Genomic DNA, 12602 nt, shown 5'->3' with positions numbered 1-12602 from the left:
TACAGCCCTACGCGTTTCCACTGTGTGTGACAGTTTCCTCGGGGGAATAATTAGGCTAGATACAGAATTATCAATAGGGTCTCATAGCACTGTCTAGTAAGCACATATCATTAGCTTAAAGGGGTTATCCAGGGGGAAAAAATGTATATATACATATCAACTGGCTCCAGAAAGTTAAACAGATTTATAAATTACTTCTATTAAAAAATCTTAATCCTTTCAGTACTTATGAGCTGCTGAAGTTGAGTTATTCTTTTCTGTCTAAGTGCTCTCTGATGACACCTGTCTTGGGAACCGCCCAGTTTAGAAGTAAATCCCCATAGCAAACCTCTTCTACTCTGTGCAGTTCCTGAGACAAGAAGAGATGTCAGCAGAGAGCACTGTTGCCAGACAGAAAAGAACAACTCAACTTCAGCAGCTGATAATTATTGAAAGGATTAAGATTTTTTAATAGAAGTAATTTACAAATCTGTTTAACTTTCTGGAGCCAGTTGATATAAGAAAAAAAAGTTTTTTCCTGGAATTCCCCAATAAATATGGGTCTAGACTGTCAGTGACCCCGCAGTATGCAGTTTCCAATGATATACTAACAGTGCAAAGTAAATCTCCCCCAAATTTTTTTTTTTGTCTCTATCTTTTCCAGGACCAGCTCCCAGAGTTAAATCTCCACTTCCGCTCTCACTGCTTCCACACATCGATGTACGCCTCATCCTGGTTTTTGACCCTATTCCTCACCACATTCCCATTGTCCATAGCCACCCGGGTGTTTGATATCTTCATTTATGAGGTGAGTGGTGACTACGGCTTGTGTACCACGGAGTGGTTCGGTCTTGGCGGTGATTTCTGAGTTCTGGTGTCACCTTACAGGGACTGGAGGTCGTATTCCGAGTAGGGATGGCTCTGCTGATGGTAAATCAGACCGAACTGATGCAGCTTGACATGGAAGGGATGTCTCAGGTAAAGGGTTTTGTGTACTTTTTCCAAGTGTGCAGCCAGGGGTCAAGTCCTGGGAAAAGTATGGGAACTCAAGCTTTCCACTATAGGGCTGGTCCTGCAGGACTCCTGCTAATGGGAACAGTGGGGGCATTTTCTAATATATGTGTAATGTCGTTAATTTTTTAGTTCTTTTTTTTTTTTGCGTGACTCTGCCAAATTATCCGCCACATACACCAAAAAGCTACGATAAGTCTAGGCTGGTGTAGTTTAGAGACTTTTCAGTGGTTTCGCCTTTTTTGCGCCTTTTCACAAAAAGTCTCAGTTGATAAATTCATTACAACCGCATAAGACTAACCTCAACAGCTGGTCTGTACACACTTTCCAAAAAAAAGTGTAAATCGAAAAGGAGGAAAAAATAGCCTTAGGTGCAGCACTGCTCCAAAATAGAGACACATCTACGCACTAATACAGCTCTAAAGATATTGATAAATTCCCTAAGTGTTCCTGGTGTGAAAATAGTGCAGAAACACTGTTCCCATACATTCCTGCAGGACTTGAGCCCTGTGTATAGCAGATGTCTGTAAATTTCATTGCTGTAAGTCAGTGGTCTGCAAACTAGACCTCCAGCTTTTGCAGAACTACAACCCCCAGACGTTTGCGGTCCGCACATGCAGTTCTGAAAAATCTGGTGGTCCACAGTTTGGAGACCAGAGCAGTAAGTCAGAGTAATTCTGCTTTAATGTAAATGATTCATAGATATATGATACTACCTTAGTTGATGTGCCCAAACATGATCTTGGATATACACTGCTCCAAAAAATTAAGGGAACACTAAGATAACACATCGTAGATCTGAATGAATGAACTAATCGTATGAAATACTTTCGTCTTTACATAGTTGAATGTGCTGACAACAAAATCACACAAAAATTATCAATGGAAATCACATTTATCAACCCATGGAGGTCTGGATATGGAGTCACACTCAAAATCAAAGTGGAAAACCACACTACAGGCTGATCCAACTTTATGTAATGTCCTTAAAACAAGTCAAAATGAGGCTCAGTAGTGTGTGTGGCCTCCACGTGCCCGTATGACCTCCCTACAATGCCTGGGCATGCTCCTGATGAGGTGGCGGATGGTCTCCTTAGGGATGTCCTCCCAGACCTGGACTAAAGCATCCGCCAACTCCTGGACAGTCTGTGGTGCAATGTGGCGTTGATGGATGGAGCGAGACATGATGTCCCAGATGTGCTCAATCTGATTCAGGTCTGGGGAACGGGCGGGCCAGTCCATAGCATCAATGCCTTCCTCTTGCAGGAACTGCTGACACACTCCAGCCACATGAGGTCTAGCATTGTCTTGCATTAGGAGGAACCCAGGGCCAACCGCACCAGCATATGGTCTCACAAGGGGTCTGAGGATCACATCTCGGTATCTAATGGCAGTCAGGCTACCTCTGACAAACACATGGAGGGCTGTGCGGCCCCCCCAAAGAAATGCCACCCCATACCATTACTGACCCACCGCCAAACCAGTCATGCTAGAGGATGTTGCAGGCAGCAGAACGTTCTCCATGGCGTCTCCAGACTCTGTCACGTCTGTCACATGTGCTCAGTGTGAACCTGCTTTCATCTGTGAAGAGCACAGGGCCAGTGGCCAATTTGCCAATCTTGGTGTTCTCTGGCAAATGCCAAACGTCCTGCCCTGTGTTGGGCTGTAAGCACAACCCCCACCTGTGGACGTCGGGCTCTCATACCACCCTCATGGAGTCTGTTTCTGACTGTTTGAGTAGACACATGCACATTTGTGGCCTGCTGGAGGTCATTTTGCAGGGCTCTGGCAGTGCTCCTCCTGCTCCTCCTTGCACAAAGGCAGAGGTCGTGGTCCTGCTGCTGGGTTGTTGCCCTCCTATGGCCTCCTCCACATCTCCTGATGTAATGGCCTGCCTCCTGGTAGTGCCTCCATTCTCTGGACACTACGCTGACAGACACAGCAAACCTTCTTGCCACAGCTCGCATTGATTTGCCATCCTGGATGAGCTGCACTACCTGAGCCACTTGTGTGGGTTGTAGACTCCGTCTTATGCTACGACTAGAGTGAAAGCACCGCCAGCATTCAAAAGTGACCAAAACATCAGCCAGGAAGCATAGGAACTGAGAAGTGGTCTGTGGTCACCACCTGTAGAACCACTCCTTTATTGGGGGTGTCTTGCTAATTGCCTATAATTTCCACCTGTTGTCTGTTCCATTTGTACAACAGCATGTGAAATTGATTGTCAATCAGTGTTGCTTCCTGAGTGGACTGTGGGATTTCACAGAAGTGTCATTGACTTGGCGTTACATTGACTTGCATGAAGAACTGAACTTTGAGCACTCACCTCGGACTCAATGCTTGTAGCAGTACAACCTCTTTATTCAAGTTGCAGGTAAAATATACAGCAGGGAGGTGGAAAGATGAAACAAGGACGGGTGGGTTCAGCCGGTGGGCGACTGTCCGTACCGCGCTCTTTGCGTTTCGTCAGGCCCCTCGCTGTGATTCATTTGATAGCATCATTAGTTAGACACTAAGAAAACAGAGGCTGTGTTGATCCTGCATTTAACAGGAAGATCCTTGGCGGCGTTAGAATCGAGACTGCGCCTGGTTATTTGTATCTGTTTAAGGCATTCCTTTGGAGTTACATTGTGTTCCCTTTATTTTTTTGAGCAGTGTAGATTAAAGGGGTATTCCGTCAGAAAACATTTTTTTTTTTAAATCAACTGATGCCAGAAATGTAAACAGATTTGTAAATTACTTCTATTTAAAAATCGTAATCCTTCCAGTACTTATCAGCTGCTGTATGCTCCACAGGAAGTTATTTTCTTTTTGAATTTCTTTTCTGTCTGACCACAGTGCTCTCTGCTGACACCTCTGTCCATGTCAGGAACTGTCCAGAGCAGGAGAGGTTTGCTATGGGGAGTTGTTCCTGCTCTGGACAGTTCCCGACATGGACAGCAGAGAGCACTGTGCTTTCAGACAGAAAAGAAATTCAAAAAGAAAAGAACTTCCTCTGAAGCATACAGCAGCTGATAGGTACTGGAAGGATTAGGATTTTTAAATAGAAATCATTTACAAATCTGGTTAACTTTCTGGCACCAGTTGAGTCTAAAAAAGTACCCCTTTAAGAAGGAGTACCCCTTTTAAGAAGGCTTTGGTGCCAGTCTTGTTCCTGACACCTCGGTGTAGTAATGTTCTTCGCGTTGGTGTTTCTCAGTACTTTCAGAAGGTGATCCCACATCAGTTCGACAGCTGCCCGGATAAGCTCATCCATAAGGCGTACCAAGTCAAGTACAACCCAAAAAGGATGAAACGGTAGGAAGGAGCTCTCCACTGTTCCCAATAAGACATATGGTGTTGCCTTCAGGCTGAGACACGTTGTTGCTCTTCCCTTTAGATTGGAGAAAGAATACGCCGCCATTAAAAGCAAAGAGATGGAAGAGCAGATTGAAATCAAGGTGAGCACCATGAGTGAGGCCTAAGGACTATGGGGGAGATTTATCAAAAGCTGTCCAGAGGAAAAGTTGCCCTGTTGCCCATAGCAACCAATCAGATCGCTTCTTTCATTTTTAACAAGGCCTCTGCAAAATGAAAGAAGTGAGCTGATTGGTTGCTATGGGCAACTCAGCAAATTTTCCTCTGGACAGGTTTTGATAAATCTCCCCTTCTCCCAAAGGGGTTGTCAGGCCGGTCTATACCCTCTTTGTATGCATCTGAAGACAAAAAAGGAGCCGAACTCCTCATAGGGCAAACTATGAGGTACAATAGGAATTGTGTAAGGCAGTGGTGTCCAAACTGTGGCCCTCCAGATGTTGCAAAACTACAACACCCAGCATGCCCGGACAGCCAACGGCTGTCCGGGCATGCTGGGTGTTGTAGTTTTGCTACATCTGGAGGGCCACAGTTTGGACACCACTGGTGTAAGGTGTACGAACCCCTTCAAAGGAGCAGCTCACCTATTAGAGTACAGATAGAGGCCAGACAAATGCTGGGTTCACATCACGTTTTTGGCTGCATTCACACCACGTTTTGTACATACAGGTTCTGGATCCGGCTGGGGGAGGGGGAAACCGAGCGCCCGTACCCGGATCAGCCTGTGACTCCATTTACTTTAATGAGCCGACAGGAGTCAAACGGTGACTGCGGTCAGCTCAGTTTTGACCCGTATCCGGTTTTGGACCAGATCTAAAACCGTAGTATACTGCGGTTTTAGGTCCAGTCAGGAAACCGCATACCGGTCAAAACTGAGCCGACCGAAGTCACCGTTTGACTCCGGTCGGCTTCGAAGGGTTCATAGATTTCACTTTATACCCTGGGTAGAGCTTGCTAAGCAGCTGAAGTTGTTACAATGAGGAGGGAGAAGAGATGACCCCCTGACCAATCTGGTGGAGAATGAATGAAGAGGTGGAGACCTCTTTGTGTGGCTTTCACCATTTATTCATATGAGCGAAGGAGAGAGCTATGCAAGTGCCCCTCTGCCTTGAGTCCCCCTGTCTTCCTGTACTGCACATTGGTGAAGGGTAGAGCCACTTGTCATGCATTTTAAGAGTTACAGGGGTACTCCGCCACTAGACAACTTATTTCCTATCCAAAGCATAGGGCATAAGATGTCTGATTGTGGGGACCTGCCGCTGGGGACACCCCCCCTTAAACTCCCTGCTGCACCCGGCGTTCCTTTAGAGTGTCGGATGGAGAGCTAGAGGCTCGTGACATCACGGTCACACTCCTCATTGCAAGTCTATGGGAGGGGGCGTCATGCCCCCTCCCATAGACTTGCATTGAGGGGGCGTGGCCGTGACGTTACAATCCTCCGCCACCTGCTTCGCAATCAGACATTATTTGGATAAGGGATAAGATGTTTAGGGGCGGAGTACCCCTTTAAGTAAAATAAAATAATAAAATAAAGCAATAAAAAATGACATTCTGTCTATATGGGACAGATCTGTGCATATTGTGAGCAATGTGAAGACGTGACGATTCTACGTAGTGCAGAAGGTTTATTTTACCTGACTTTTCTCACGACCATTTATACAGCGATTACGAACAGAGAACAGACTTCTCAAGCAACGCATCGAAACTCTAGAAAAGGTAAGACGTGACCCGCCTCCTGTCCCGTTTTTCCCATCTTCAGTATGGCCATCTTGTTCCCTCCCTTCTTTCCTATACAGGAGGTTAAAGATGGCTGCCTTGTTTTCATGCTTGTATTATTACTAGATGATCCTATCCATAAAGTATATACCTCTCAGTAGTTGGTCCTCTGTATGAAGTGGTGGGCACTGAGCATATACCCTTGGCAGCCATTTTTTATTCTCCTTGGGTAATTTCTTGCTATAGAGTTTTGTCATTGATAATTTGCTTGATACCAAAGCTGTGGATTTCTGTCCTGCCTCTTGTAGTGCGGTGGTGGTTACCTTTTTCTTTCTCTCTCCCCCCCTCCTGCTCTGTCTTTGTTTCTCTCGATCTCTGTCTCTTTATCTGGTCCTGTCCCCTCGTCTTTGTGGACTACTTCGTAGGAAAGCGCTGCGTTAGCGGACAGGCTCATCCAGGTATGGTCGCCTATCTCCTTATTTGTCTTCATGATTGTTCCTGCTTTTTCCTGTTGTATTTTTCCTATCACATTGAGAAGATATAGAGTGTAAAAGGGGTACTCCGCTGCTCAGCATTTGGAACAAACTGTTCAGAACGCTGGTGCCTGCTCCGGGAGCTCGTGACGTCATAGCCCCGCCCCCTCATGACGTCTTGCTTCACCCCCTCAATGCAAGTCTATGGGAGGGGGCGTGACGGCTGTCACGCCCCCTCCCATAGACTCGCATTGAGGGGGTGGGGCGTGATGTCATGAGGGGGCCGGGCTATGACGCCACAAGATCCCGGAGCAGGCTCCAGCGTTCGGAACAGTTTGTTCCAAATGCTGAGCAGCGGAGTACCCATTTAAGGTGGCCATTCACCTTCAATAGTTGTCAGCTAACGATGGGGAAAAGGGAGGCAGCATGTATGCCCTGAGAGCTAAGGATAGGGCATTTTCTCTTCTTTTTTTTCTTTATATCTGCTAAACCAGTATCAGACGGACACCTAATACTCTTAGTTGTTGACCGGTCCCATCATGTGGCCAATAATAGTCTGTGTATGGCGACCTTAAAGGGGTACCCACTGGAAAAAAAAAATTTTTAATCAACTGGTGCCAGAGCGTTAAACAGATTTCAAAATGAAAATGAAAGACACGTAGGTGCACTCACCACTCAGCGGAGAAAGCCAGGTACAAGAATCCGGTCACGGGTAGCCAGGTCACAGCATAGGCGCTGGTAAAGTGTGGCGCTCGGAGGCAACGCCGGCAGTTTTGCACGTAAGTGCGTGCTTACCTGCGAAACTGCTGGCGTTGCCTCCGAACGCCACACTTTACCAGGGCCTATGCCGTGACCCAGCTACCCGTGACCGGATTCTTGTACCTGGCTTTCTCCGCTGAGTGGTGAGTGCACCTACGTGTCTTTCATTTTGTTTTATACTGTGACTTACTACCTATGTACGTGCACCCCGCAGGAGATCCTTACTTGAGGTCACCAAGGACTTGACCGCGCAGTTCAATAGGTGATATAGCTCCTTTTTGTGTGCTCTCTCTTTTCCCCCGTCTATACTTGTTAGATTTCAAAATTACTTCAATAAAAAAAATCTTAATCATTCCAGTAGTTATCATCTGCTGTATAAGTTCTTTTCTTTTTGAATTTCTTTTCTGTCTGACCACAGTGCTCTCTGCTGTCAGGAATTGTCCAGGGCAGGATAGGTTTGCTATGGGGATTTTCTCCTGCTCTGGACAGTTCCTGACATGGACAGAGGTGTCAGCAGAGAGCACTGGGGGTCAGGAATTTTTTTTTTTTTTAAAGAAAAGAACTTCCTGTGGAGCATACAACAGCTGATAAGTACTGGAAGGGTTACAATTTTTTAATAGAAGTAATTTACAAATCTGTTTAACGCTCTGGCACCAGTTCATTTGAAAAAAATAGTTTTTTCATCGGAGTACCCCTTTAATATCTGCTAAACCAGTGTCCGGTGGACACCTAATACTCTTAGTTGTTGTCCGGTCCCATCATTTGGCCAATGTTTGGACAATATTAGTCTAATGTGTATGGTGACCTTAAAGAGGTACTCCGGTGAAAACTTTTTTTTTTTTTTTTTTTTTTTTTTTTTTTAAATTAACTGGTGCCAGAAAGTTAAACAGATTTGTAAATTACTTCTATTAAAAAATCTTAATCCTTCCTGTACTTATTAGCTGTTGAATACTACAGCGGAAATTATTTTCTTTTTGAAACACAGAGCTGTCTGCTGACATCACGAGCAAAGTGCTCTCTGCTGACATCTCTGTCCATTTTATGAACTGTCCAGAACAGCATATGTTTGCTATGGGGATTTCCTTTTACCAAGGACAGTTCCTAAAATGGACAGAGATGTCAGCAGAGAGCACTGTGCTCATGATGTCAGCAGAGAGCTCTGTGTTTCAAACAGAAAAGAATTTCCACTGTAGTATTCAGCAGCTAATAAGTACAGGAAGGATTAAGATTTTTTTTATAGAAGTAATTTACAAATCTGGCACCAGTTGATTTAAAAAAAAAAAAAGTTTTTCACCGGAGTACCCCTTTAAGGGGGTACTCCGGTGTAAAACTACAATATTTATTTATTTATTTTCAAATCAACTGGTGCCAGAAAGTTAAACAGATTTGTAAATTCCTTCTATAAAAAAAAATATCTTAATCTTCCAGTACTTATCAGCTGCTGTATGCTCCACGGGAAGTTGTGTAGTTCTTTCCACTCTGACCACAGTGCTCTCTGCTCACACCTCTGTCTGGCTCAGGAACTGTCCAGAGCAGGATAGGTTTGCTATGGGGATTTGCTCCTACTCTGGACAGTTCCTGACAAAAAAACAGAGGTGTCAGCAGAGAGCACTGTGGTCAGACAGAAAAGAACTACACAACTTCCTTTGGTGCATACATCAGCTGATAAGTACTGGAAGGATTAAGATTTTTTTTTTTAATAGAAGTAAACTTTCTGGAGCCAGTTAATATAAAAAAAAATGTTTTCCACCGGAGTACCCCTTTAAAGAAGCACTCAAGGCACTGTTTCTAGTGTATGTCTTGTGCTTACCTTTTTTAGCTGATGTGGCAGGCATGGTTTTGGATGTAACTTCATCACTAAACTGGTCTGTAAAGTTTAACAGGTGATGATGTCATCCTGTAGTTCACGGGAAGTCAGCTGACACAGGATTTGACTTCCTTTTCACACATAAAGCCTTGTACATTTCAGGGGGTCATGGTGGTGATCACATGGCCACATTAGAGTAATTCTGTGCTAGAATGAAATAAATGGCGCTGTACGACTAGTGATACCGAGTGCTTCTTTAAGCGTGGTCAGAGTTGGAGGACATGGGAAGGGATTAGGACTGGTAGGAAGATGCTGGGCAAGGCTGCTGCAAAACTACAACTCCCAGCATGCCCGGACAGCCTTTGGCTGTCCGGGCATGCTGGGAGTTGTAGTTTTGCAACAGCCGGTTGGCACACTGGTATGGAAACACTGCAAAACACTGTAAAAATTCTAGAGGATATTTACTTAAAGGGGTATTCCAGGAAAAAAACTTTTTTTTATATATCAACTGGCTCCAGAAAGTTAAACAGATTAGTAAATTACTTCTATTAAACAATCTTAATCCTATCAGTACTTATGAGCTTCTGAAGTTAAGGTTGTTCTTTTCTGTCTAAGTGCTCTCTGATGACACCTGTCTCGGGAAACGCCCGGTTTAGAAACAAATCCCCATAGCAAACCTCTTCTAAACTGGGTTGTTCCCGAGACAGGTGTCACAGAGAGCACTTAGACAGAAAAGAACAACCTTAACTTCAGAAGCTCATAAGTACTGATAGGATTAAGATTTTTTAATAGAAGTAATTTACTAATCTGTTTAACTTTCTGGAGCCAGTTGATATATATAAAAAAAAGATTTTTTTCCTGGATAACCCCTTTAAAACTCTGCATCTTACTGCCACTCTGTTATTCCTCCTGGAAATGTAAGGATTGATAGTCCGACAATTTCTGACTCTGTCCAACCAGTGCTGACATTGTAAGACTATGTACGGACACTCCCTCTCAACAAGGAATGGCAACGCCCAACTGTCAATTTATTCCTAAATTTCCAGGAGGAATAACGGAGGGGCAGCCCCCAAGCAAAAAAAAAAAAATATAGACTTTGTTCTTCTTCACAGTCCCTTACTAGCAGGGAGGGCAGGAGCAAGATGATCGAATTTTTTAATGTTTTTTTTTCCCCTCGGATCTTTACATTCAGGGTCAGGTGACACGGGCTCAAGAAGCGGAAGAAAATTACGCCATTAAAAGGGAGCTGGCTGTAGTGAAACAGCAATACTATACCGCCACCGAGAACCTGCAGAGCGCCCAAAATCTCATACGACAGCTGCAGGACAAACAGGTAGGAGGACCTCTACAGTACTATGGCACTTGGTCTCCCGGCACTGTAGGCTCATAGCACATTTGTGGCACTTCCTAGCTTGACCTTGTAAAATCTTGCGTATTTTAACCACAGATTTCGATGTAAGGGGGGGGGGGGAAATATTAAGAGGCATAAATAATTCCTCCCAATATGTCGAAACAGTTCTAGAACCCAATATGTCGAAACAGTTCTAGAACCCAAGTCATGACTGCTAAGAGTGACCAAAGACTGATTTGTCTTCTCTCTCCATGTAAAAAGGACACAGCCTATCCTTGTACTACATGATTAGCCATTTATTTAAAGGGTTATTTTCATAAAAAAAACTTTCTGCCAGGCCAGCAGGAGTCCAAAGTCTATGCAAGAGATGGGGGGGGGCAATGTGCTCTGAACAAGTAGGGAGACACCTAGTGGCAACTTTTTTAAATACAAATAAAACCTAGAAAACTTCATTTTTTTAAACAAAGTACATTAGAAAGATTTTTTATTTACCATAAGGAGTGCAATAGCAAAAAAAATAGTTTTAATGACAGTGCCCATTAAAGCACTAACAGGAGTACGGTGTAAATTGACACCAGTATGTAGATAACACTGAATTCACCATCATTCACAGCAGAGCTCAGCCTCGCCCCTACCTGTAGAATGACTTCTAAATAGGTCACAGAGAATGTGCAGTAAAGTCTGCAATTCATCTGAATGGGACAGGTCCTGTCCATTGTTGTTTGTGTCCATGGGTCCTGCTGTAAAGCATATCACATAATGCTGTAAAAAATCATCTCACGCAAGATGGCAGCCCCCATAATAATGTACAAAAAATAAAAACAGATTAGAAAAAAAAAGATGTTTCAGTATCTGGCTCAAAACAGGAAATAAAAACTAGGTGGCACATTCCCTTTAAGGTGGTCTCCATGAGAAGGGGGTCTCCATGAGAAACCCAGCACGTCATTTCCAAGCACTTGGAAACCTTGTGTGTTTCCCATATATAAAGGAGGACTCCACTGGCAAGTGTTCGGAAGTAAATGCCCCAACACTGTTTTTGCGCTGCGGGGGTCGACCACGTCCCCTCGTGTCGTCACGGCCACGCCCCCTCAATGCAAGTCAATGGGAGGGGGCGTGACTGCCGTCACGCCCCCTCCCATAGACTTGCATTGAGGGGGTGTGGCCGCGATTGTCCGTCCCCCGCAGCGTGAAAATAGCATTGGGAACATTTACTTCCAAGCGCTGGCCAGTGGAGTACCCCTTTAACCCCTTAAGGACGCAGGACGTAAATGTACATCCTGGTGAGGTGGTACTTAACGCACCAGGACGTACATTTACGTCCTAAGCATAACCGCGGGCATCGGAGCGATGCCCGTGTCATGCGTGGCTGATCCCGGCTGCTGATCGCAGCCAGGGACCCGCCGGCAATGGCCGACGCCCGCGATCTCGCGGGCGTCCGCCATTAACCCCTCAGGTGCCGGGATCAATACAGATCCCGGCATCTGCGGGAGTTCGCGATTTAAATGAACGATCGGATCGCCGGCAGCGCTGCTGCGGGGATCCGATCATTCATAACGCCGCACGGAGGTCCCCTCTCCTTCCTCCGTGCGGCTCCCGGCGTCTCCTGCTCTGGTCTGTGATCGAGCAGACCAGAGCAGGAGATGACCGATAATACTGATCTGTTCTATGTCCTATACATAGAACAGATCAGTATTAGCAATCATGGTATTGCTATGAATAGTCCCCTATGGGGACTATTCAAGTGTAAAAAAAAATGTAAAAGTAAAAGTAAAAAAAAAGTGAAAAATCCTCTCCCCCAATAAAAAAGTAAAACGACCGTTTTTTCCTATTTTACCCCCAAAAAGCGTAAAAAACATTTTTTATAGACATATTTGGTATCGCCGCGTGCGTAAATGTCCGAACTATTAAAATAAAATGTTAATGATCCCGTACAGTGAACGGCGTGAACGAAAAAAAATAAAAAAAAGTCCAAAATTCCTACTTTTTTAATACATTTTATTAAAAAAAAAATTATAAAAAGTGAATAAAAATTATTAAAAGTTTTTTATATGCAAATGTGGTATCAAAAAAAAGTACAGATCATGGCGCAAAAAATGAGCCCCCATACCGCCACTTGTACGGAAAAATAAAAAAGTTAGAGGTCATCAAAATA

General features: G+C 44.5%; 1 protein-coding gene across 3 annotated transcripts in view; it reads left to right on the top strand.

Moving 5' to 3' along the window:
• The window catches only part of EVI5L (ecotropic viral integration site 5 like), a 58003-nt gene that overhangs the window by 32593 nt on the left and 12808 nt on the right, over positions 1-12602 (top strand). For 2 of the 3 annotated variants that reach the window (XM_056570775.1, XM_056570772.1), the window contains exons 7-13: positions 644-787; positions 868-957; positions 4190-4287; positions 4370-4430; positions 6007-6060; positions 6486-6518; positions 10292-10432. In XM_056570775.1, coding sequence (XP_056426750.1) covers positions 644-787; positions 868-957; positions 4190-4287; positions 4370-4430; positions 6007-6060; positions 6486-6518; positions 10292-10432 — 621 coding nt within the window. The remainder of the gene's footprint in view (positions 1-643; positions 788-867; positions 958-4189; positions 4288-4369; positions 4431-6006; positions 6061-6485; positions 6519-10291; positions 10433-12602) is intronic. The other variant, XM_056570773.1, reaches the window with a different exon arrangement.

Source organism: Hyla sarda, chromosome 4 (genome assembly GCF_029499605.1).
Source record: "Hyla sarda isolate aHylSar1 chromosome 4, aHylSar1.hap1, whole genome shotgun sequence".
NCBI lineage: Eukaryota > Metazoa > Chordata > Amphibia > Anura > Hylidae > Hyla > Hyla sarda.
This window is presented reverse-complemented; position numbering and strand designations above follow the sequence as displayed.